The following is a 23507-nucleotide window of genomic DNA, read 5'->3' on the forward strand; positions in this document are numbered from 1 at the left end:
CTGCACCCCCCCAGCACCACCAGTGCCCACACCCATGGCCAGCAGTGTCCCCACCAGAGACAACAGGACATGACTGCAGGGTACAAAGCGCCTTTATTGCTGTGCTGGTGGCGGTCCCCGAGGCGTGGGGACCCTGGGGGTCCTCTCACGCCTGCAGCTGCAGCAGGGTGGGTGCCGGGGGAGCCGGGGGCTGTGCCAGGCGGTGGCAGCCCTCCAGCTCCCCCAGCACCCCGAAGAGCCGGCTCAGCCCCTCGGGCAGGGGGGCATCTGTGCAGGGGGTGGAGAGCAGCAGTGAGACCCCCAACACCCCCCCCACAACCACCACAGCCCGTCCCCAACCCCAGGGACATTCCCCAACCAGACCATCCCCCAAATCCCCCCACACCTACCTTCACCCTGGGGGCCGTTTTGGGCATTCTCTGGTTCCAGCAGCTCCCAGTACTTTTCCCTGAGGAGAGGGATGGGAAAAATGGACCCTTTGTAGGGGGTGCAGGGGATGCCCCCCAGGGCAGGGGGCTCACCTGAGGGTCCCTCGGAGACCCTGGAGATGGTGGAAGAGGCGCTGAGCCTCCGCTGCGGGGTCCAGGGGGTCGCTCCACTCCTGCAGGGTGACGCCGTGCCGGGTCCGGTCGCAGCCCGGCCCTGCGGGACAGCGGGTTCACGATGGCGGGGACGGGGATGGGGATGGGACACCCCACCACCGGGTCCCCTCCCCGCTACCTGTCCTCTCCTTCTGGTGGCAGCAGCTCCACTTGTCCCCGCGGAAGACGCCGGGGTGGTAGGCGCGGAGCACGCCGGGGTTGTTGCCGCACACCTTGCGCAGGGCTGACAGCCACTGGTTCAGCTCGTTGACGCACTGGGAAGAGGGGGGACAGACATTGAGGGGGGGGTTCCCAGGCTGTGACACCCCTCGGCGTGTCCCTGTCCCACCTTGCACTGGAGGTAGGCTGTCTCCTGCCGCCCACCCACGTCCATGTAGACCACTTGCATGACGTGGGAGCTCCCGAAGCTCTTCTCCTCCACCTTCTCGGCAGCGAGGATGTTGGCCAGGGCAATGGCGCCGTTACGCTGACGGGGAGGAGGGGACACACACACAGAGATAGGACACAGGGGGTCAGTGCCACCCCGCTGCCACCCCCACCCCCCTCCAGCACCCCCCTACCTCGGCGCCGGGGCTCTTGCTGAAGCTGAGGCCCTCCCCGGTGAGGCAGAAGTGGAGCTTCTTGGCAGCGGCGGCGGCAAGCAGTGGCCCCTTGCCCCGCGTCTTGTGGACGAAGAGCGGTCCCTCCTTCACCACCGCGGTGGGGGGACCCAGCGGCCGCCCCTCACCTTCCTCCTCCTCCTCCTCTTCCTCCATCCCCACCAGCCGGGCGATGAAGTCCTTCATCTGGGCGATGCCCTGCTGCAGGGCTGGCAGCAGAGGGGCCAGCCAGCCCTCCTTGGCTCGCCCGGCCGCCGGCTCCATGTTGCCCACCATCTGGATGGCCTGGAGACCCCCGGGGATGGTGGCGTCACCATCCTCCTCCCCAGTGGGGAGCGGCCAGGCACCCCAAAACCCCCACCTGGTGACACCACCACCCCCCCCCTGCTGTCCCTCCCCTGTCCCACCTTGGCCAGGAGCAGCAGTGTGCGGCTGGTGCGCGCGTCGGCGTGCGTCTCCCGCAGGTGGAAGAGCTTGGGGGTCATGATGGCCGGCGAGAAGAAGCGGAGGCAGAGGAAGCTGGTGACGGCCACAAACTTGACGTGCTGTGCCCGCCCGAGGAGGTGGAGGAGACGTGTGAGGGGCTGTCCCAACGCGGGACATCCCTAGGCACCGCGTACATTGATGCTCCAGGGACGTGGGGGCTGGCCCGCAGCTCCAGGGTGGCTGTTTGGGTGCAGCACGGCCCTGCTGTCCCCCTGCGCCCCGTCCCTGGGGGGCTGCCCCCGTGCCCAAGAAGGGACCTCATCGACCAAAGCTGGGGACTGCACCCAGCGCACCCTATCCCCCGGGGACATCCTCGTTTGACCTCCCCCCCCCCCAGTCCATCTCCCACCGCAGCCCAACCTGGTGCTGGGGGAAGCGCTCCCCGACGCGGCGGAAGAGCTGCCGGAAAGCAGTGCGGATGATGGGCGGACACGCCGGGGCTGACTTGTTGATGGCGTCCAGCAGCTCGCCCAGGTAGGACTGGAGGTGCTGGCGGCCCTGCTCGATCACCTCGCCCTCCGTCTGCACCCGGTGCAGCCCCGAGCACCTGCGGGCACCGGCACCATCAGCCCCATGGCCAGGGACCCCCCCCACCCCACTGCCCCCTGCACCCCTTACCCGACGTCTTTGACCTCCACCTTGCCGGGGTCCAGCTCCACGTACTTCTTCTCCTCGAACACGCGGGTGATGGTGGGTCCCAGGACGGCGTGCAGGTATGGCATCCCCGTCACCTGCCCAGGGACCATGGTGATAGGGGGCATGGCCACAGGTTTGGCACCCGACACCCCCAGACTCCCCAATAAGGGCCACCCAGGGGATTTTCTCCAACCCCCTGGCCCCAGGGGAAGACACAGCCCCACCAGCCCTCCCAGCACTCCCTCTGGGAACTGGCCCCAGTGGGGACAACCCAGAGCCAGGGTGACCTGGGAAGAGCAGGTTTCGGGCAATATGGCACCTTAAGAAAGGACTCCATCGACTTCGAGGCCAGGGAGTTGCTCCGGAACAACGTGTTGGGCTCACCTGTAAAACAGGAGAGAGTCTGGGGCCTGGGGCATGGCCACAGGTCACCCATCGCGCAGCTGCAATCATAGGGGGGCATTTACAGGGCCATGACCTCCCACCTCCTCCTCCACCAACCTCAGCCCATGAGTTGCTCAGGATGAACCCACCCAGAGCACAGCGTGATGGCTGAACCTCAACCGTCACCCCCCCAAAAAATCACCACAGAAGGTCCTGGAGGTTTTGCAGCCCCAGGAGATGGCTGGAAGCCTCCGGCTCCACTCCCCGCTCCAGCCTTACAGGGCTTGGCCAGCTCCAGCTCGAAGAGCAGGTCCAGGAACTCCTTGACCAGCCCTTGGCCCAGGAAGAGTTTGACCAAGTTGATGGCGACCTCCTGCCGGCACTCGGCCGTGGTGGTTTCATCCAGGAGAGTGACCAGGTGCACTTGGCCATCCTGGTGGGGAGAGGCACCACAACGTGATGGCCCGAGGGAGACACGTCCCCTGGCAGAGAGCTGGAGGAAGGTGGGTGCCCTGAGAAGGTGGGTGCCCTGACAGGGCTTCACATGGCCCCCTCACCTGGCGCCCTGACTTCACCTCCTGGCACAGGAGCTGGACCAGGGGCTGGTAGCAGTGGGAGGGCAGCACCGTCTCATCCCGCAGCCTCACCTGCAGCTGCAGCGAGCCCAGGCTGCCTCGGCGCCTGTGGGAGCACAGGGTGGATGGAGGGATGGAGAAGCACTTCACCAAGCAGAAGGTGGCCCGACAGCTCGGGAAAGCCTGGGCAGGCAGGTGGGGCTGCCCTGCACTTGCCCCCGCTCCAAGACAAGGGCATTTCCAGGAGCTGCCCATCCAAAGGGATGCTGCTTCCCAGGAATAACCCCCTCCCCAACACCCCTGTGGGCACCGGGACCTCCCCTGGCATACCCCAACACCCCAGTGCTGACACTCACTCATCGTCCCTTGGCTTGGACTTGTCCGGCCGCAGCCTGAACCAGCCCTCCTCCTGCCCGGCCACCTCCAGCCCCTGGACACTGAACACCACCTGGGAGAGGAAGGCAGGAGGGGGTCGGGCGGGCAGCCGGGAGGGTCCCCCCCCCAGCAGCAGTGACAGGGTTTGGAGTCTCACCTTGCCCAGGAAGTCGTTCCTGCCAACGAGGTCCCAGTCCCACACCTCCACGCACAGCTTCTCCCCGGCGGGCTCAGCCAGCTCGAACTCGAAGGTCTCGTTCCAGCGGGGGTAGCAGGATTTCTTGACCACCTGCAAAGGCAATGGCTTCATCCCCCCCTCGCCGGGTGGATCTGACACACACACACACCCACACACACCCCCCCGGGGACACCAAGTTGGGACAGGGCTGGCTCCTGGCCAAGGTCCAGGCTTCCCAGTGGGATGATTTCATCTTCACCGCTGTCAGGTTGGTGGATCACAATAAACTGAAGGTGTACTCACGGTGCTCTCCTGCGCCTTCCCGTTGTAGCGCAAGCGGACAAAGGGGTCGGAGGCGCCGTTCCGGTCCTTCCTGGCCAAATCCCTGCCAAGAAGAGGGGGAATTTGCCACTATCCTCCCAAAATACCTACAGACACCCATGGCACCCGCTGCCCTCCTCAGTTCCCCAGCATCTCGAGATGCGCACCCTAAAGACCAGCAGATGAGGTGGACCCTGCCCCAGGACCCCCGTCAGCTGCTGGGTGGTGAGGAGGATGCTCTGCCCCCAAGGGAGGGTAACTGAGAAGAGCCTGATACAGTGGGGAAACTGAGGCACGGAGCAGCCAGGACACACTGCCTGTGCCCCAGCTGCACACGCAGCCCCCTGCCACCCCCGTGTCCCCTCCCCACCTGGCCTCCAGCACGGAGCAGCACAGCAGCCGCCGGCCACCCTGGCTCTCCTGGACCTCCACCCGCAGGTGGATCTCCCCCTGCACCTCCTCGTCGGGGTCCACCTCGCTGAGGCTCATCCAGCCACTGTAGCCTGTGGGGAAAGGGGACACCCTCATTGGGGGGGGGGTCACTGGAGGGGCCCTTGGGACCGGCTTGTCACAAGGGTGGGAGATGGGTCCCTGCTGGGACCCTCCTGGCCACCCATCCCCCTACCCTTGGGGTGCTCCGCCAGCATGTCCCGGGTGATGCAGACCTTCCCGATAACATCATCGCGGCTGGAAAACAAAAGCCAGGAGCAGGACACGGCGTGGGATCGGTGCCTGCCCACTCCACCGGGCCGCAGGCAGGACGGCCCCCCCCTACGCATTTCGGGGGGGTGTGGGAGGGGTGGGAGTAAGGCGCCCGGGTGTCCTGTGCTGGGGCCACCATGGTGCGTCTGTCCCCACAGAGCATGTCAGCCACCCTTTGCTGCCAGCTGGAAAACAACCTTGGGGAAACAACTTCACCCATTTGTGTCCCGAAGCCCAGGCCAGCCCAGCCAGGTGTGGATTCTCTGGTGTCTACAATGGGGCTGAGCATGCAGGCAGCCAAAGCCACCAACCTCCGTGTCCCCATGCTGAGTGCCCACTGCCCCACAGCCAACGCGCCCACACCTGAGCGCATCCTCATCCATGACATAGATGGAGACGCTGTGAAAGGTGGGCTGGAGGTGCACCTCGTATTCCTCCCCCCAGAACGGGGACAGCGTCTTCCACACCGTGGCAGTCCTGTGGGGCAGAGAGCACTGGTGATGACAGGGTCAGGACCCTCCTCTCCAGGGCATTCCCCACCTCCCCAGCCCTTTGAGCTTCCCAGCTTTTGGTGACACATAGCTGGGGGCAGCACCCACTGCTTTGAACCCTCAGCTGGGGCAGGGGATGGGTCCCGGCCCCGTCCCCTCTTGTGGCTCTGGGCTGGCAAGACATGGAAGGTGGCTTACAGGGTGGGGGGTGGCCACGAGCTGTTAGACATCGCAGCCTGTGTCTGGAGGAGTGGCTCAGCCCAAAGCAGGGAATAATTAATAATAATTATAATGATGATGATGATGATGTGCCTGCAGCAAGGTAGATGGAGGAACCTGCCGGGAGAATGGTGTGCCAGCGGGTTTGGGGACCAACCAGGGACATGGAGCCACTCACCTGATGATGGTCTCATCGTCGATCTTCACAATGCAGTACGGGTCGCTGCTCCCCGTGCTAGAAGGACATGGCACACCTCTGTCAGTGCCACCAGCCATGGCCTTGGTCCCCTGCCCGAGCCCCATCAGGCTCTCACGGTCATGGGCAACCAAAGCCTTCAGCCCTGGCAACCCCCCCCACAGAGGGGGAACCTCACAGGTGCCCCTTGTAGGGATGTGCTGGGGTGCAGAGGCACCCCCAGAAGCCAAAGGCTTCAGCGGGTGGATTTGGCCATGGCTGGAGGTACGTGGTGACCCCGGCTTCGCTCCCAGCCCAGGCAAACACATCCCTGGCTGTGTCCGGCCACCGCATCCCACTGGCAGCTGAAAGTAGTTTTCCTCTTCCAAATAGGAAGGCGAAGAACAAACAAAACCCACCCTTTCCCCGAAACAGCTCCAGACACCCGCAAGCCCCATCGCACGCACTGGGAGCGAGGCCACGGCAGCCTCCTCCAGCCCCGGGGCACACCCAGAGCTCCGACACCTCCGTAGGGACGGGGACATCCCTGGGGACGCCCCCGGCGATGCAGAGGGTGCAAAGGGCAGGCAGCGCGTGCCACGGTGCCTGCGAGCTGTTGGCAGCTGCCACGATGCTCCGACCCCGCTTCCTCTCCGGGGACGACCCGAGTCATCGCTCCCGAGCGCTGCTGCCAGAAGAAAAAAAAAAAAAAAAAAAAAAAAAATCACCATTTTACAGTTTATTGCCCATGAAAAATGAGGTGACTCAGTTGCAGGCAGGGGTGGGGGCTCCGGCCAGAGGCAGAGGAGCCGGCAGGACTCGGGTGCTGGCCAAGAAGGTGGAAAGGTCGTGTGGCTGCCGTGTCGCACGCGGGCAGAGCGGAGCAGCCTGCTCTGAGCATGGTTACTCATTAACGCCGGCCCTGGCGGCGTCCGTCAGCCAGTGGCGAGCATCCCGGAGAAGGCGGGGGGGAGCACGTGGGTTGGGGTTTGGGGACCGCAGGCAGAGAGCATCTTCCCCATCCTAAAACCAGGGAGGTGGAGAGCCAGCGGCTGGGGGGGGATTAAAAGGGTTTGGGGGGATTAAAAGGGGTTTGGGAGGGCTCCCTGCCCTGCAAAACGCAGCTGCGGGGGGGTTCCATCCCGGGCACCGTGCTGGCATCCCCCCAGGCGCCCCAATCGTTTTGGGCCACGCGCGGTGCTGGCAGCGCAGGCAGGGGGCTGCGAGCAGCTTCGCACAGCTCCCGCCGCCCTCCTGAGAGGGTTTTCGGGGGAGCGGTGGATGAAGCGCCGCGAACCCGAGCCCGTTGCTGACATTTCCTGCCTTGTGCAAACCATCCAGCGGGCAGGGAGCACGCAGGCAGAAAGGGAACATCTGCCCGCCCGAGCCGTGCCCAGCAACGCGGTCCGGGCTTCTGATGGGACCTGCCTCCGTGCCACCAGCAGGAAAGCCTTGTCCCCAACGTAGGGACATTTCGAGCACTCCACGTCCCGGTGCCACGAAGTCACCCTTGCAGTGTTGGGGGGCGTCGCGTCCTCCAGGGATTAAAACACGGGGCGGCCACAATCCATCCTCCGCGTGCTGCCGCGGCACCCAAACTGCCGGGGAGGCGGTGACCCCCATCAGCGGGGGAACGCGGCACCGCGCCGGGGTGACACCGTCTGCGCGGCATCGCCGTCCCTGGATGCTAACCAGTGCCTGGAGATGTCGGGGGAGAGATTTACACGACTTGCGGGCTCTCAGCGGGCGCTGGGCATCCTGCTGCCGCCTACGCAGAGCACAGCTCGCGTCGGCCCCTCCACGCCGGCACGGGCAGCCATGGGGGGGGGGGAGGCTGTCCGTGCGGGGGAAGGAGCTAGGAAAAGGGAAATTGGGGCTTTAAAAAGAGGAAACGAAGAAGGAAGATTTAAAAATGGATAGCACGGTAAACAATCGGCGGAGGGAGGGGGAAGGGGGGGGAATAAATATGTGTGGTCTCCACAGCCATCCATCCCAGCTGGGGGTGTGGGGCGTGAGGGGGGGGGCTGAGGCATTGAGTTTTACAATCAGAAGTCCACCCCCTTTGCCCAGCCCTTGGAGGGCAGGGACAATAAAATAAAAGAAATAAAAAACAAAGCAGAGCATTTTCCTTGCTTTCCTGCAAGGAAGACGCAGAAGAGGATTTCGCAGCGCTCTGCTGGGGGAGGGGGCTCGCGCTCCCACCGTATCCCCACGGAGGGTGGGGGAAGATGAAGGCAGAGCCCACCCAGGGCTGAGCCGGAGCTGCTGTGGCTCTTCCCCCCTGCCCGGGTTCTGGCCCTGGGGGCGTTAGGCAGTGACGTGCCGGAGGGGGAAAGCGGGTTCCCTGCCTCTTTATGGGCAGTTTCATGGTTCCGTGGCGGTACGGTGCCAGGTCCCACGCTGGGCGGGCACTTGCTTGGAAGGCAAAACCAAACAGCGGCTCTTCTGCACTGGGAGGAGGTGGGAAACCCACCAGCACAGCGGTGGTTTGGGCTAAACCCCCGGGAAATCACACCACTGCTGCCAGGGAAGAGGAGGGGGCTGACGGTGGCACGGCTCCTTGGAGCAGGGTGGCACCGGGGTGTGAGGGGGGTCACAAACCACAGCATCATCAGCCAAATCCCACTCCTGTGACTCCCTGTGCTGGATCCTGCAGGAGCTGTGGCACCCACAAGGGTTTGGGGGTACCCCATCACCCGTGGCTGCTTGCAAGCAGGGTCTGACCTGCAAATGCACCCGGGGCCACCACGGACACCCCACAGATGGATTTCCCCCGGGGAAACCGGTGGCGATCCCAATGGCTGTGGCAGGGCAGAGCAGAGGAACCGGATCTCATAAGCCCCCGTCCGCAGGGGAGGGGGATGGCAGCCAAGCCACGGCCAAGGTCAGGCAGCAGCGGGGGAACGTGCCGGATCGGGCGCTCGGGTTTCTCTCCCCGCCGGGGCGGCCGCTCTCCCTGCCCAAAGCTGTGTCCCAAAGCCTGGAAAGCTCCCGTCGAGGCATTATCGCACAGCAGCTTTCTGCAACACACTCTCCTAAAAACCAGAGCCTCCTAAAAACCAGAGCCTGCCCGCGCTGGTTCAAGCTGCCAGCAGGGAGATATGCCAAGGGATTTAAAAATCAGGTCCTGACACACGGGATTTACAAAAAGAAAAAAAAAAAAAAAAGTCATGTTTCTTTCCTTGTTTATCCTCTTTTTCCATGACGGCTGCAGGGATTTTTGCTGGTTTTCCGGCAGCCTTGACCCTGCCCGGCTGCCGAGCGCTCCTCAACAGCCTCCTGCTGCTTCACGGGCTGGGGGCCACCCCGATGCCATCCCCCCTGTCCCACCCCAACACTGTCTCCAGATCCCACCCCATCAGGATCAGAGCGACGAGGATAACACCGGGGACGTGTGGGCAGCCCTTGGGGGGCTGCCAAGGAGGGAAAGCCCGACCCAAGGGGCTGCCAGAGGAGCCCCCCCTGGACCACAGCCAGGTGGGCTTGAGCCGGGGCTGGGGACAGAGCGGTGACAGGGGACAGAGCACCGGGGCTCCTCCCTGCTCCTTTTGGGGGATGGCTGTACCCGGGGTCCTGCTGTTTGTCCAGGGGTCCCCCCAAAGGTCTCAGCTCAGCATTGGCGGGGGCAGCCCTGCCCCCATGGTAGCACAGGAGGAGCTCCCCAGAGTGGAAGCACTGCTCGGGGTACCCTAAAGCAGTGCTGGGGGCACCCCACAGTACTGGGTGCTCCTGCGAGGCAACCCCAAAGCCACCCCACGGGGTGTCCCCAAGCAGGGGAACACCAAAGCACTCCTGAGGGAGTCCCCCAGAGCACTGAGAACTGCTGGGGGCACCCAAAGCCACCCTGGTGGGAACCCTCAAAGCAAGGGGGATCCCAAAGCAAACCCCCAAAGCACAGGCACTGCTGGGGGGACATCCCAAAGCCAACCTGGGCGGGACCCCCAATGCAAAGAGACCCCAAAGCCATCCTGGGGGGGAACCTCCAGTGCAAGGGGACACAAAGCCATCCTGGGGGGAATCCCTAAAGCAAGGGGGATCCCAAAGCCACCCTGGGGGGAGAATCCCCAAAGCACAGACACTGCTGGGGGGACATCCCAAAGCCACTCTGGGGGGATCTCCCAATGTAAGGGGACCCCAAAGCCACGCTGGAGGGAACCCCCAAAGCACAAGCACTGCTGGGGGGATCCCAAGCCATTCTGGGTGAGCCCCCAAAACAGGGGGTCCAAAACAGGGGGTCCACCCCAAAACCACCCTGAGTGGAGCATCCCCAAAGCCCAGGGACCTGTTGGGGTGAACATCCCACAGCACTGCTGGGGTAGGGGGGCTCCCTCCCGGGGTGAACGCTCCCCAAGCCCCTCCCGGCCCCCCGGGGACACTCACATGTCCTTGGCGGGCAGGTTCCTGCCCTCTACGATGCGGATGGAGAGCGTACTGCGCCGGGCCATGGCGGGCGGGCAGCGCAGCCGAGCCTCGAACCCTCTCTCGCACAGCCCCGCGCCCATGTGCGGGCCGGCGCCGCCGGCTGCCAATCAGCCCGCGAGGCGGGATAAAGGGCGGGACCGGAAGCCCTTACGCGGCGGCGATTGGGTGATTATATCGGCTGTCGGCCAAAGGGGCGGAGCCAGGGCGGGCGTAGGCGGGGCTGAGGCCGTGTGGGCGGGGCTGAGGTGAGTATGGGCGGGGCTGAGACGGATGCGGGCGGGGCCCGGGGCTCAGCCTGGCGCCCCGCCTGCGTTGGCAGTTAAGGACCGTCCCCACGCCGGGTCCCCGCTGTCCCCGCTCTCCCCACCCGATCCTGGGGGCTGCAGCCCCCGGACCAGCACTGGCCACTACCCGCTGCCCTATGCCCCAAACCCCCACGTTTTCCATAGTTTTTTAACCTTTTGTTGTTGTTTTTTTAAGCACCCCCGGAGGGACAGGTGGCGTTTTCTGGAGGTGCCATAAATACAGGAGGGGGGGGGGACACAGGGGACCCCTCCTGTGAGACTTACCTCGGCTCTAGGACTCGCCTGGCACCCAAATCTGGGGCTCAGGGCTGTGCCGGCAGACACCGCTGGGCCTTGGCATTTGCGCTTGGACACCACGGGGACACCGTGGGGACACCGTGGGGACACGCTGCCCTGTCCTGCAGCTCTGTCCCTCTATCTCCCCTGCACAAGGGGGCAGGGGGCTGAGGTGCAGGCCACTGCCACTGTCGCTTGCGCCTCCCCACATGCCAACTCCAGCCCCGCATGCTGTCAGGGCCGCGTGTCCCACCTCCAGCAGCGCCCGTGTGACGGGGGACAACACACACGCCCCCCCCCCCCCCCAGCCACTCGAAGCCTCTTTGCGGGTGGAACGGGTGTGGGGACGGGGTAGGACAGAGGGGACCCGTGTTTGCTGGATGAAACTGGCCCTTTGCTGCGTCCAGGCTGATCTCCGCAGGGGTTAATCGCCGGATTTGCTTAATTTTCCTTGGCTGGGCTCCACGGAGGCCGGCTCCTGGCAGCGGCTGTGCGGGATGGGGGGGGCGGGAAGGGGGGGCAGGTTGCTAACACAATCCCCCCGGGCAGTGTAAGGACACCCCGGTAAGGGCGCTGTGACCATGGATCGGGTATAAATGTGATGCTGTCCTTTGCACGGCGCCTACGGAAAAAAATAAGGGGTTTTTAATATATGTATATGAGCCTGATGTATATACATATATGCATAGCTGCCCTGGTGCTGCTCAAAGGAGGGGGAAGCCACCTTGCAGTGCTCTCCAGCCTCCTCCTCCTCAGCACTGGGGGGGTTTCATCCTGCCAAGGCTCCAGGATCAGGGCACACACAACACCAGTACAGGATCAGGATCTCCGGATCAGGCCCACCGCAGCCCACTTCCCCCCAGTGCAGGATCAGCCCCCGCATCCCCCAGTGCAGGGTCAGGGACCCACACGCCGGTGCAGGATCAGGCCCTGGGCTGCTGGTCCCCTCATGCCATCTCATGGCTAACGGGGGAACATCAGCAGCACCCGGGCAGGATTGGGCCAGCCCTGGCTGTGGGAGACCCTCCTCCAGGTTTAGAGCTGGGGTGAATCGCTGTGGGGTGAAGGGGAACGGGGAGAACCACCCTCCTATACCCCCCACCTCCGCACCCCTGGGGGTGTTTCTGCGCCCCTCACCCCAGCACTACGCTGTCGGGGGACCAGGACCCCCCCCCCCCCGCCCTCCCCCCCCCGCTGCCTTGTTCCCCATCCAAACAGGGCACACGTGGTGCTGCGTGCCCCGAGCTGGGTGTGAAAACGCTTCTCCCACCCCAGAGCATCCCCAGCTGCATCCTGCCCCCAGGGATGGGGGCTCAGAGCCCTGCGTGGGGTGCGGGATCGGGACCATGGGGCTTTTCCCAAAGCCGTCCAGGTTTTGGTGGGTCCCATTCCCGGGGGGTCACGAACAGGAGCCATACGCCGGGCGCAAAGCATGTGGAAAGGCATTTAATCTCCCACTCCATCGCAGCTCCACAGGGTTCTGGTCCACGGAGCAGCTCTGGCCGTGCCCCGGCGGCGGTGGGCATTGTGCCACCAACACCGGTGGTGCAATCCCACCCGCGGGACGGGGGCAGCCGGCGCAGGAGCTGGCAGGGAGGTGGTGTGGTGCTGGGGGGGGGGTGGGGAGGTGGCGCAGGGCTGTGGTGGGGGCTCAGAGCCGAGCGGCCGGCTGGTCGTAGACGTGGTGGGTGTTGTACCGCCGCACCGTCACCGCCTCGGGCTTGTTGAAGGTGCTGCTGCCACTGCTGCCATCGGAGCTGGGGTGAGAAGGGAGGGTGAGGGACAAGGGTGGGGGCTGTGGGGTGCCGGTGTCACCCTCTGACGCCGGTCCCATGTGCCCAGCACCCATCACAGCTCCTGGGTGGAGCGGTGGGACGTGGGGGTGACACTCACCCGCAGAGCAGCATGGCCACCAGGCCGGCCAGCAGGATGGCGAAGAGGATGGAGAGGATGGAGGTGAGGGCGATCATGCCGGCGCTGCGCCCGCTGCCCACGGCGGGGATGCTGCTGGGTGGCTGGGCTGGGGAGAGAGCGGCGGGGGATGGGAGGGAGCGGGACGTGCACCCCGGGGCAGCGCAGGGGGCCTGGCGGGGGCACGGTGGGTTCGTGGGCAATCGCCGTGCGTGCTTGCAGCGTGCAGACGCAGTGTGCAAACACAATATGCAACGGTAGTGTGCAAACGCGCCGCGCGAACACCACGTGCCACCGCACGGTGCCACGGTACCCCGGCAGGACCCGCAGCAGCACCCTGCCTCGGTTTCCCCATCTGCTTGCAGGAGCGCTGCACCCCGAACCGCCGGTGCTCAGCGTGCAGCCCCCCCCGGCACCACCCCGTACCACCCCCCCACTCCTCCCCGATGGCTGTGGGGTGGTGCGGGGGGCAGGACGAGCACCCCGGCAGCGGTACCTGTTCGCAGGGTGATGGGGTCCGACCAGGCTGTCTCGGCCACGGGCTCGGAGTTGTTCAGGGCGAGGAACTTCACCCTGGGGTGGGAAGGGAGGTTGGCCACGCTGCCCCGAGCCGGGGGGGCTGCCGGCAGGCCCGGGGGGGGGCACGTCCCCATGCGTAGGCTCACTGGTATGGACCGGGTCCGGGCAGGGGGCCGTTGCAGGTGGGTCTCGTGTTGTCCCCGGCGCAGCTGGTCTCGCTGCCGACGCGCAGCACCGTGATGTCCCCGGGGTCTTTGGGGCAGGGGTAGTTGAGGATGGTGGTGTTGAGGGTCATGTAGGCGAGGGCTTTGCTGGGAAAGTTCTGGAACTGCCGTTCGGGGGTCCCCGGCCCCGCGCTGTTGTTGAAGTTGGATACGGCTGTAGGGATGGAGACGGGGGTGAGGAGGGACCCCGGGGCGGGGGGACACACACGGGGAGCCCTGTGTGCGGCCGTGCCCTGGGCTGCTCCCCGGGGGCTTCACCGCACCGCACCGCACCGCACCGCACCGCACCTACCCTCGGGGATGGCCACCACCAGCCAGATGACGGCGTCGCTTTGCTCCTTAGAGAAGACGCAGCGGGGCTGCTCCAGCACGAAGGTGGAGGCGGTCGTGCGGCCCCCCAGGGTCGGGCTGGCCAGGGTGGGCTTGTCCAGCACTGGGAGCTTGCCTGTGGTGAGAAGCCAAGGAGGGGGTGGCAGAGGGTGCGGACCCCCCGCTGTAGCCCCCCACCGGCAGCTCCAACAGGCTGCAGCGGCGCCGGGGGCTCGGCGTGGGGACAAGGACAGGAGGGAGCTGATCTCTGTGATTCCGGCTTCGGGGGCCCCACGGTCCCCTCCTGCCCCCCCCGTTTTGGGCTCCAACACAACGTGTTTCATGAAAAGAGGAATGAAAGACACCCTGTGCCACCACCTGGGGAGGGACATCCCCGTGAGACCCCAGAGGACCCCATGCTGTGCCAGCAGACCCAGGAAGGTGACACCAGGGACACTAGAGGGGGCACCCAGAATGGGGAGGGCGGGGGGGGCATCAGCTGCCCTGCACCTCCCGGCTCTGGGTGTCCCGGTGCCTGTGCACAGGGGACCGCGGGGACCCCCAGCCCAGCTCGATGGCGTTGGTGGACTCACCCAGCCCGTGGGCCGTCACCAGGAGCAAGAGGAGCAGCGGGAGCATCGTGCGGGCGCCTGGGTGCCGAGGGCGGGAATGCGGGTGACGGGGCTCCGCGTCCCCGTGGGACCCGCCTGCGGCCGCCAACCGCCCACATTCCTGCGCCGGCCACGGCCCCGGTGGCAAACAGGTCGGGCTCGTTTCCCCGGGCAGCATTTGCTACACCCGAGCGCCCGCCGGCGAGGCACGCTGAGAACTGCCACGCTCGTGGCACGGGTGGGCAACAGCCCTCACCCCGGCAATGGGGCAGCAGGGGGGAGGGCTACCCCAGGGTGATGCCCACCTCGGGGCTCCCCGCAGACCCCACCGGTGCTGGCATGTGCCCCCCCCCCCCAACATCAAGTGCCACCAAGCCGAGGTCCCGAGTGATTTTGGGGGGTCCCAACGCCCCCGTCCTCCACATCCCCGGCCCCGCATGGCGCAGGCGGAGCGGGGGGCATGGTCCCACGGCCGGGAAAAGAGGAGGCAGATGCAGATGTAAAGTGAGAGTTTACTTGGCGGGACATGGACAGGGAGGCCGGGGGGCAAAGCAGCCCAGTCCCGGGGGGCTGCACGCACAGCCGGGGGGCAGGGGCTGCTGCAGGGCCGGGGGGATGTGGTGGGTCCTGTAGGACCTGTGGATGAAGTCACCGGTCCCCGAATCCCGGCGGCACAGGGATCCCCACACCTCGGCGCTGCGGGGAGAGAGAAGCAGAAGCATCATGTGGGGTCCGCAGAGCTCTGCCGGCTCCCCCCCCCCCCCCAACCACCACCGGGGAGCCCTTCCTCCTTGCAACCCCCCCCCAATTTAAGAAAAAAAAAGTCTTTTTAAGATTTAAAAACATCTTCGCTCCATCTTTTTGCTAATGGGGTGGAGGAAGGGGTGTTTTCCCCGGGCCCCCATGGATGTGGCCCCCCCCACGCAGCCCCCGTACCCCACGGCGCCGAGCACCGCCACGGCCAGCACGGCCCCCAGGCTGGTGAGGACGGAGGCGATGACCACCACGTCACTGCCGCGGTGCGCGGGCGCCGGGTCGATGGTGCTCGGGCTGGCGGCTGGAAGGAGGCAGGATGAGGGATGTCAGGGGGGCACACGGCGGGGCTCAGGGGTGGTGCGATGGAAAGGGGAGGGATAGGGCTGGGGGAGATCGGGGACTGCTTCTTCCCTCCACATTTTGGGGTGATGGCATAGGGCTGATGCCGTGCTGCATGCCGGCACCCCGACGGGGCTGGTGAGAGGGACCCGCGGGGGTCACCGGTACCTCTCCGCAGGAGGATGGGGTCGGACCACCTCGTCTCTGCTTTGGGGCCGTGGCAGCCCATCACCAGGAACTTCACCCTGTGGGATGGGGGGGGACCAGAGCACATCCTGGATGGGGAATTACCCCCGCCACGACCCAGGGGGGGGTTCCATCCCTCCGGCCTCACCTGTAGGGCCCCGGGGAGGGCAGGGGACCATTGCAGGGGTCCTGTCCACCCTGTCTGCCACACGCCGTGTCACCGCCGACACGCAGGACGGCCGGGCTGGGGGCCGAGCAGGCGTATGTGGCCGCCGCCGTCTCCAGTGTCATATAGGAGTGGGCGGTGGGCAGCTGCCGGTACAGGGGCACGTCGGCCCGGGACGGGGGGTTTCTGAAGGTGGCCGAGGCTGCACAGCACAGACAGGGGGTGAGGGTCCCCCGCGTCCCCCTGCCGCAGCGGAGACCGTGTGCCGAAACAGCGGGTGCTCACCGTTGGCGAAAGCCACCACCAGCCAGACGGTGTCGGAGGCGTTGGCGTGCCGGTCGAAGACGCAGCGGGGTCTCTCCAGCACGAAGGTGGTGGCGGTGAGCTTCCCCGGCAGCGCCGTGGGGGGCACGCAGGGCACGTAGGGCAGCAGGGCTGGGGGGCGGGTGGTGAGCGGGGCGACCCTGTGCTCCGCACTGCTCGGCGAACACCTGACCCCACATTGCATCCGCACCGGGGTCCTCGAGCGCCGGTGCCAGCACAGCCAGGGCTCGCGGGGTGCCGGCAGTGCCAGCGCCAGGGGGAGAGTACCATGGTGGGGACCCCCCAGCCATGCCCAGCCCCATAACCCCCTCCCCGCCACAAATACCTTGCGAAGACCCACAGGGAAAACACCTCGCGGCCCCTCCGAACCCCCGTCCCCCTCTGCCCCGTCCCCCCCGGGAGTCACCCATGCCCGCGGCTGCGCCCGTCCCAGCCAGTGCCAGCAGAACCCACGGCAGCTCCATGGCGGTGTCCCAGCGGGGCTGGATGTGCCGCCCTGCTCCGCTCATCCCGTCCCACCGCCGAGGGGACGAACCGCCCCGCGAGCCCCCGCAGTGGGGACCGCCTGTCCCGAGGAGCCGGACCCTCCCAGCCCTGCATTCCTGCACCCGCTCTGCCGGACCGGCAAGACCCTGTGGGCAAAGGGGACGGCTGTGCCTCCCAGGTCACCCACTGGTCCCAAATCCTCCCCGGGGAGCCACCCTGCTGGACCCCGGAGCCAAGGCAGCGGAGGGGGCTGCGAGGATGCAGGGCACAAATCTGCTGTGTGAAAGGGGAAACTGAGGCACAGAGGAGGCACCAAAGGCACATTTGAGAATGGGTCGGCAGCAGCCGGAGGTTTTGTTGGGGCTATGGGGGCAGCTGGGCGAGTGGCCCCGCACCCCTGTTCACCCCACCAGGACCCGACTCCCCGGGGGTGACCCATGTCCACCCACCACCTAGAGGTAGGGCAAGGGGTGGGCCCGTGCCCGGCTGGTTTTGGGTGCAGCCAGCCTTGTCCCGAGGGTGGGGAAGTAACTCCAGAGCCATCACACCCAAAACCCCAACCGTTCCAGGCAAACCGTCCCACCCAGCGCCAGGGGCACGGAGACACTCGAGCTCCAGGGCCACCCCACGCCGGCATTTCCCCATCCGCCCTTCCCCCTTGCTGGCAGTGGGGACAAGCCATGGCCCCCCCTCCCGAGGGAAAGGGTCCCCAAGCCGTTGGGACATGGCCAGGCCAGGGATGACAGTGACCTAGGAAGGGGAGCTACCCACGGCTTGGGGGGCCCCCACCACCTGCTCTCCCCACAAAGGGGTTTGAGTGCTCCTCCTCCGGTGTTTGCCAAGGGCCGCGGCTGCCCGCTCCTGCGTGGGAGGGGATTTCCACACACCCCCCCTTCCCGAAGGGCCTGGGACTGCGCCTTCAGATTAAGTGGAAATGGGACATTCAAAGATTACGGAGTCCAGCTGCGGAGGGGAAAAACAGGCGCAGCTGCAGCCTCCATCCCTCCTCGGCCTTATTCCCCTCCTCCCATCCAGCAATATCTGCCCCGGGGTCCGCAGGTGCCCACGGGGACGGGGACGTGCCAGCCCCACATCTGCCACCCCACAGCCATCCTTCGCGCTGCCCGGCCGGGTGCCAGCGGTGGGGCGAGGGAGACAGGGTGATGTGGGACACACACACACACACACTGAGTCACAGTTTCAGCTGCCGGTCCCCGCTACTGGGACACGGGGCCAACATACCTGCGGGGTCAAGGCTCGGCTAATAATAACCACCCCGCGGCAAGTGAGCGGGCACCGCAGGGGGAAGGGAGAAAGCCCCGTCATGGGTCTCCAGCCAGGGCCGGGGGGACCCCAGGCTGTCGGTCAGACCTGTCCGGTACCATTATAAGCATTTATTTGGGGCTCTGTCACTTCCCGGCTCCCATGGGCATCGTGGTCACGCTTTCGCCCCTGGAGTGTTCCCCCTCGGCCGCAGAGGGGACACGCTTGGAAGCATCCCCCTGCACAGTGGTGCCCCAGTGCCCCGCTCCGCTGCTTTCCAGCCCTTTGGCACCTGCATCCCCCTGCCGCGGGGGCTAAGCTGGCTCAGGGCTCAGCACCACTGCGGTAAGGATTTTAGGAGGTGCCTCGTGTCCTCATGCCGGAGGACGGGACAGCCAGGGACGAGCCACCGAGCACGGCTGGCTCACACCAAGGGGCACCGCACCTGCCCAGACGCGGGGAGGCTCCGGCTGATTCACGCGCAGGAGCATCTGCTGAAGATGCCTTGGGCCACGATCAACAAGAAATTCTTGCTTTGTACAGGGCTGGGTGAACCCTGCTCAATTTTCACATCAATTCCCTGTTTTGATTGCTGGGAGAACATGATCCGGGGATAGAAAGCTGAGGTTTAAACTCGAAACCTCTCCGTTTTGCAAGCAGGGCGGGAGAGGAGCAGACACAGCCTGTTTCTGTAGAGCTCGGCAACACTGACACATACCTGCTGCTCCCATCCTTGCAGCATCCTGACTTCGCTGGGTTTGGGGGTTTTCTCCCCAAAGCCTGCAGCAGAGGGTAACCAGGTGGCTGCGAGCACAAGACTGACTGTGGGTAAAGCTCCAGCTCTTGATGCCTCCTCAAAAAACTTTAATTTTTACATTGGCTTGACGGAAAGAATATTGTCCCTCTGCTGGTCCAGGACGTGCTGGTCCCAGGAGGACACGGAGCCAGCAGTTACCATGAAGCACAGCCACATCCCGGAGCTCCTGGTAAGGGGGTGAAATGGCAGATGGCACCAGGGGCTCTTTTGTGCCAAAGGGATTTAACGTGGGCAGAGCTCCAAGGACTCGCAGCTGAGGCTGGTGGCCACAGGGAAGGGAACAGCCAAAACCAGCTCTTCGAAAGACCAGCTTACCAGGTGACAACAAAGCCTGGGGACAACACGCAGCAAGGCCACCAAGACTGGGGCAGTATCCCTTTCACAGGGTGGTAGCACCCGCAGCGGGCAGAGCTCATGGTGCAGGAGCGTGCCTGGCACCGCTGCCACCACCGCCCAGCCGGCAGCAGAGGCGGGCAGGAAGGTGGCCTGTCACCGCCTGGTGGCACCAGCGCTCCCTGCAGCAGCAGCACAAAGCGGTTGAACAGCCTCCTCCCTGCAGAGGCTTCACCGAGCGCAAACGGCCCCGAAACGCTGCCAATTTCACCTGAGAGAGGAGGGGGGAAAGAAAAGAGGTTCAGGTCCTACCAGAAGGGCTTCAGGCAGCTCACGGCAAGAGCAGGGGCTGCGGCTTCCCCTAGGATGGACACTGCTAAATCCCACCGGGTCACCTCTGCTGGCACCGTGGCCACAGACCACTAGGCTCCAGCGGCTGAAGCACTAACAAGCTGCAACCTCCAACCCCTGGGACCAGCACCCCGTGTCCCGCTCCCGCAGAAATTTGTGTCCGTCCAGCAGAGCTGAGCTTTCCCTCCTTTCTCCTGGCTGGATGGTGCAGCCCCAGCTCTGTGGCGCAGGGTGGACCTCCAGAGAGGGCTCCCGAGAAGGGGAGGCACCCCAAGCCATTAGGCAGCTTGAAGGCCAAGCAGCCACTTGCTGTGGAAATGAAGTGTTTATTACCACCAAGCAGAGATACAGGGGCCGGAGGGAGGAGGCTTCGCCGTAAGAGGTGCCTCAGACACGGGGAGCTGCGGTGTGCCGGTGGGAGGCCCTCATGTGCTCTCCAACTGGTCTAGCGGGAGCAAGACACCCTCCCTCTCCTCGTCCTGTCCCCAAGCGTTCCCAGCGCAAGGTTCTGCCTTCCCAAGTGGGTGTGCGACCTCAGGACCACTCTCCCAGCCCGTCCCAGATGTGGCCATCAAGCCCACCCAGAGACACAAGTGCAGTTTCTACAAAAATATCCTTCCCTTCCGAAAAAAAAAGACTGTAGAGAGCAGGCAGGGCTGCCGCAGTACAGTGTTATTGCTCAGTGTGACAGGCGGTCAGACACAGGAACTTAAGGCAACAGGAATAAGTGCACTAGGTGGGCCCCCCCGACACGTGCACGGCACAGCCGGGTCCCCACCCCAGCTCATTGTCTCAGGCAGTCCTCGGTGACACCCTGCGCGGCCAGCTCCGCCAGCACATTGTCCAGGTAGTTGGGGTCAGGGTAGCCGTGGCCGCTCAGGTTCGTGTCCATCTCTGTCTTGTGGTGGATCTCATTCCACACCACCGTGTTGCTCTCGCCGGTGGTACTGGAGGTACCCACTGTGAAAATCAGACGTCTCTTCCAGGCCACCCTGAGGAGCTCCAGGACCTAGAGGTGGAAGGAAAAAAAACAAAGCTGGCTTTCAACACCTAGGAAACTTGAGCCATGAAAGCAGCTTATCAGAAGCTCAACAATCTAAATCCCTGCTGTAGCAGGGGGAAACCAAAGATCCCAGCATCAGAAGGGATCTCCCTCACCTCCCAGTTACCCATGTGGTGACCCTGATGGCAAGGACCATTCCCTGCACACGCTGGTCTTCCAGTATTGAAAAATACTGGCACAAGTTGAGACAAACACACCAACCCACAGGAAACGGGGATGGGAAGAGCTAGCAGACAGACTTCCCAAGCTCAGAGGTTCTCAGTGCAAACCCTTGTAACTGCATAGCCCAAGAAAGGCCAGGAGTGTCTTCCCAAAAGATCACATGGGATTTTGCTTAGTAAAGGGACGAAGGAGAACAAATCTTCACGGTCAAAGCTGTGAAGAAGCAGCAAAGACCTTCACAGGCAGAGGGATTACAAATACACCTAAGGAACCAACAGCATGGACAACTACCAAGAATAGCTGGTTAGAACCATGGGAACAGCTCCCAAAAGCAACCCTGCTGTGGCAATCCACTGATGCAGGGCCAAGAGACAACCTGAGAAGGGTCACGTTATCAGGGTGTGAGACTTTACCTTTCTGCCCTTCTCGTTGTCTGGTAGATAACAATAGCGAGGAAAGCCTCTTGCTGTGTAAGGCATCCCAGGGTTGGGGTGCTCAGGGCCCTGCAACAGATAAGATATAATTAGCATGGACACATCCACCTTCATATGAGTTAGACACCTCAGCAGCAGGATTTGACATAGACCCATCTCAAATCAGCTCTTCCAAGTAGAAGCAGCAAGGTGTTGCTGATCATGAGTATGAGGTAATTTGACTTGTTCTTATGGGACATGCTAGTATCACGGGTCCTCCAAGAGCAGCCTCCTGCTGCGATACAAAGCCAACTCTTCAGACTACTTAAATTCTGGTGGGACACAGCCCCAAACCACAGCTTCTTCCATGTGGTCTAATGACACCCTAGAAAGACCACCCAGCTCAAACCTTTGCAAGCTCACTGCAACCACCAAAACCTCAGACATGGGTTGTGAAACCAGGTGTTGGGATTTCTCCCACCTTGTGAGCACGGGCTGAGTCTCCTCCCTGCTTCACGCTGACATTAGTCTTTACTGCACGTGAAAGGCTGTTGTAGACCCTGGGGCCACTCTCAAAGTGGGAAAACATCTTTCATGGAGGAGACTCAACCCATACGTTGAAGAACGGCCAGTGCAGCTGCTGGCTCCAAGCACCTCAGGCTGCTCAGCAGGTACTCTACTGGATCCCAACACCCTTCTAGCAGGCTCCCACAGCTTGTGCTATCCAGCAGCAGCTGTTCCTGCAAGTACTCTGTGCACTCACCTGGATGCCTCTGCTGATGTGATACACGATCTGGATTGTCCCACAGTCCTTGTGGCCAGGGAGGGACTGGGGAAAAGTGGAGACCTCCATCTTCCCTTTGGGCTGAATACCGGTTTTCTCTCCGTAGATGGTTTTACAAGAGGGGCACTGCAAACTCCCATCCTGTGGGGAGAGAGAAGCAGACATCAGAGCTCCACAGCCAAGTCACCTTGGCACAGGGACCTGGTGGGGATGGGCCAGCTCGGTACCTTGTTCCCGTTGGAGTACATGGCCAGCATGCAGAGCATGTGGAAGGAGTGCTGGCAATTTGTCAGACGACCAACAGCCTCTGGCTTGATCGTGCTGCCCTCGCATGTGTCGCCATAACCTGAGGGGGAGGAGAGCTTCTCCATGCAGATGATACAGTCCTGGAGTCCAAGACAAAAAGGAGAAAATGACTGTGTAGTGCAAGCACGGGCTGATCATAATGACTGACCCACCAAGGAAGTGACCAAGGATGCTTCAGGAAGATTTGCCTTCAACTTTAATCCTCCCCTGTGAGGTTCAAGGGCACAGAGACAGGTTTCCTTGGCTGGCCAGTATCACCCCACTCCACCACCTCCCGGACAGCACAGGAAAAGCTGCCATCACTCAGAGACGGAACCGAGTATGGGTATGTCCTGCTCCTCTACAGAGCTCCAACACAGGGTTTTGATCTCCATAGTTTTGACTTCTATGAGCATTGAGAGGAGACCAAAGCCAAACTCCCTCCTCCACCCCAGGCCCCACAGCCAGCTCCAAGGGGAATGGGGAGGCATTGCCAGGATTAGCTACTCAACCCACACCGTGCTTTCTCTGTCACAGTCCTCTGATGAGGACAAATCACCAGTTACCATGTGTGAGCTTCAGGCAGTGCTGAGGCCTCTGCACCCAGTGTCAGCAGTGTCACTGCAAGCAGCAGTATCTGCCACACGGGATGCCCAAGGAAGGATGGTCCTCAGGCATTGCTGTGGTTATCACAGCACCCCAGTGAACAGGTCACTGGGCAAGCTGGAGTCGCTTCACTGTCCTCTCACCTCATCAGCAGGAGAACCCTTCACCTCTTCCAGGTACTTCTTCACCACTGCCTCTGGCTCAGTTGGTGTTGCTGTGCAAGAAGAGATGAGAAAAAGAGAGAAGAAGAAATCAGATATGCTGTGAGATATGACAGGCACGTGCAGAGTGAGCTAGAGAGAAGGGGGACAAGCAAGTCACTGGCCAGGACACCAAGGAGAAAGGTTGGGGTTAGAGGGGGAAAAGAGGCTGCTCCAACTGATCCCTACAAGCCCTGCAAAGGCTTTGCTATCAGAAACGGCTACCACTAGCACTTGAGTGCCGCAGATAGAACGCACCAGCAGACGTTGGTGCCCTGTGCCATACACCCAGGGGTCTGCCTGAAGCTGCTGCGCTCCAGTTCTCCCCATGTACCCGAAATGATGCCAGCCGGGTCCCAGCTGGACTTTCTTTGTGCACACCAGAGGCCAGCTAGGATCAAACTCAACCCAAGGACACTGGGATAGAGGATTGCATCATCTGCGTCGTCAAAGGAGAAAAAGGCATTCCCACGTGGCCCCAGCTGACATGGGACTTTCTCACACCCTGCAGCTGGCACCTGATAAGGAGAGACCCAGCAATACACTAAGCTTCAGGCCCCGTTTTGAGTATAGTAGTATGAGCCTCACAACTTTAGCACAAAATAACAGCCTTTCTCTCAAACTTCCACATCCTTGCATCCAGCAAGACACAG

General features: G+C 63.5%; 4 protein-coding genes across 4 annotated transcripts in view; all 4 read right to left on the bottom strand.

The window, feature by feature from the left end:
- Positions 1–82: 82 nt before the first annotated feature.
- LOC309679816 (ras GTPase-activating protein 4-like) lies at positions 83–10232 on the bottom strand. The gene is made up of 20 exons (XM_082493235.1): positions 10124–10232; positions 5747–5803; positions 5222–5335; positions 4782–4843; positions 4527–4659; positions 4139–4220; positions 3815–3946; positions 3639–3730; positions 3265–3388; positions 2987–3140; positions 2643–2707; positions 2306–2418; positions 2048–2234; positions 1609–1746; positions 1163–1486; positions 931–1068; positions 721–856; positions 522–642; positions 390–448; positions 83–267 (listed from the first exon to the last, which is right to left on the bottom strand). Exons 1-20 carry the CDS (start codon positions 10186–10188, stop codon positions 146–148), a joined length of 2418 nt encoding a protein of 805 aa, XP_082349361.1. The 5' UTR covers positions 10189–10232; the 3' UTR covers positions 83–145.
- Positions 10233–12397: 2165 nt separating this feature from the next.
- Positions 12398–14348, bottom strand: LOC309679828 (uroplakin-3b-like protein 1; the record flags this gene model as incomplete). Its single annotated transcript, XM_082493250.1, has 6 exons — positions 12398–12488; positions 12640–12766; positions 13154–13230; positions 13323–13554; positions 13693–13833; positions 14303–14348. 6 exons carry the CDS (start codon positions 14346–14348, stop codon positions 12398–12400), a joined length of 714 nt encoding a protein of 237 aa, XP_082349376.1.
- A 484-nt stretch (positions 14349–14832) lies between these two features.
- On the bottom strand, positions 14833–16275 carry LOC309679561 (uroplakin-3b-like; the record flags this gene model as incomplete). Its single annotated transcript, XM_082492909.1, has 5 exons — positions 14833–15016; positions 15257–15377; positions 15584–15660; positions 15750–15969; positions 16053–16275. The coding sequence occupies 5 exons, from the start codon at positions 16273–16275 to the stop codon at positions 14833–14835; spliced, it is 825 nt and encodes a 274-aa protein (XP_082349035.1).
- A 3723-nt stretch (positions 16276–19998) lies between these two features.
- DTX2 (deltex E3 ubiquitin ligase 2) overlaps positions 19999–23507 on the bottom strand; it is a 38956-nt gene continuing 35447 nt past the window's right edge. The window contains exons 5-9 of the mRNA XM_082492965.1: positions 22798–22868; positions 21991–22149; positions 21743–21904; positions 20980–21069; positions 19999–20350 (exon numbers count right to left, since the gene is read on the bottom strand). Coding sequence (XP_082349091.1) covers positions 20126–20350; positions 20980–21069; positions 21743–21904; positions 21991–22149; positions 22798–22868 — 707 coding nt within the window. The 3' untranslated portion in view covers positions 19999–20125. The remainder of the gene's footprint in view (positions 20351–20979; positions 21070–21742; positions 21905–21990; positions 22150–22797; positions 22869–23507) is intronic.

This window comes from Vanellus vanellus, assembly GCF_965231255.1.
Source record: "Vanellus vanellus genome assembly, chromosome: 19".
Classification (NCBI taxonomy): Eukaryota; Metazoa; Chordata; class Aves; order Charadriiformes; family Charadriidae; genus Vanellus; species Vanellus vanellus.

What these genes read in the sequence shown, in the direction of transcription:
- LOC309679816 (XM_082493235.1), bottom strand. Translation starts at nt 10,188, where the DNA reads ATGGCCCGGCGCAGTACGCTCTCCATCCGCATCGTAGAGGGCAGGAAC. An exon ending in CGATGGAGTCCTTTCTTAAG is followed by an intron (nt 2,419 to 2,642) that starts GTGCCATATTGC and finishes GTCCCTGGGCAG; the next exon opens with GTGACGGGGATGCCATACCT. An exon ending in CACTGCTGCTCCTGGCCAAG is followed by an intron (nt 1,487 to 1,608) that starts GTGGGACAGGGG and finishes GGGGGTCTCCAG; the next exon opens with GCCATCCAGATGGTGGGCAA.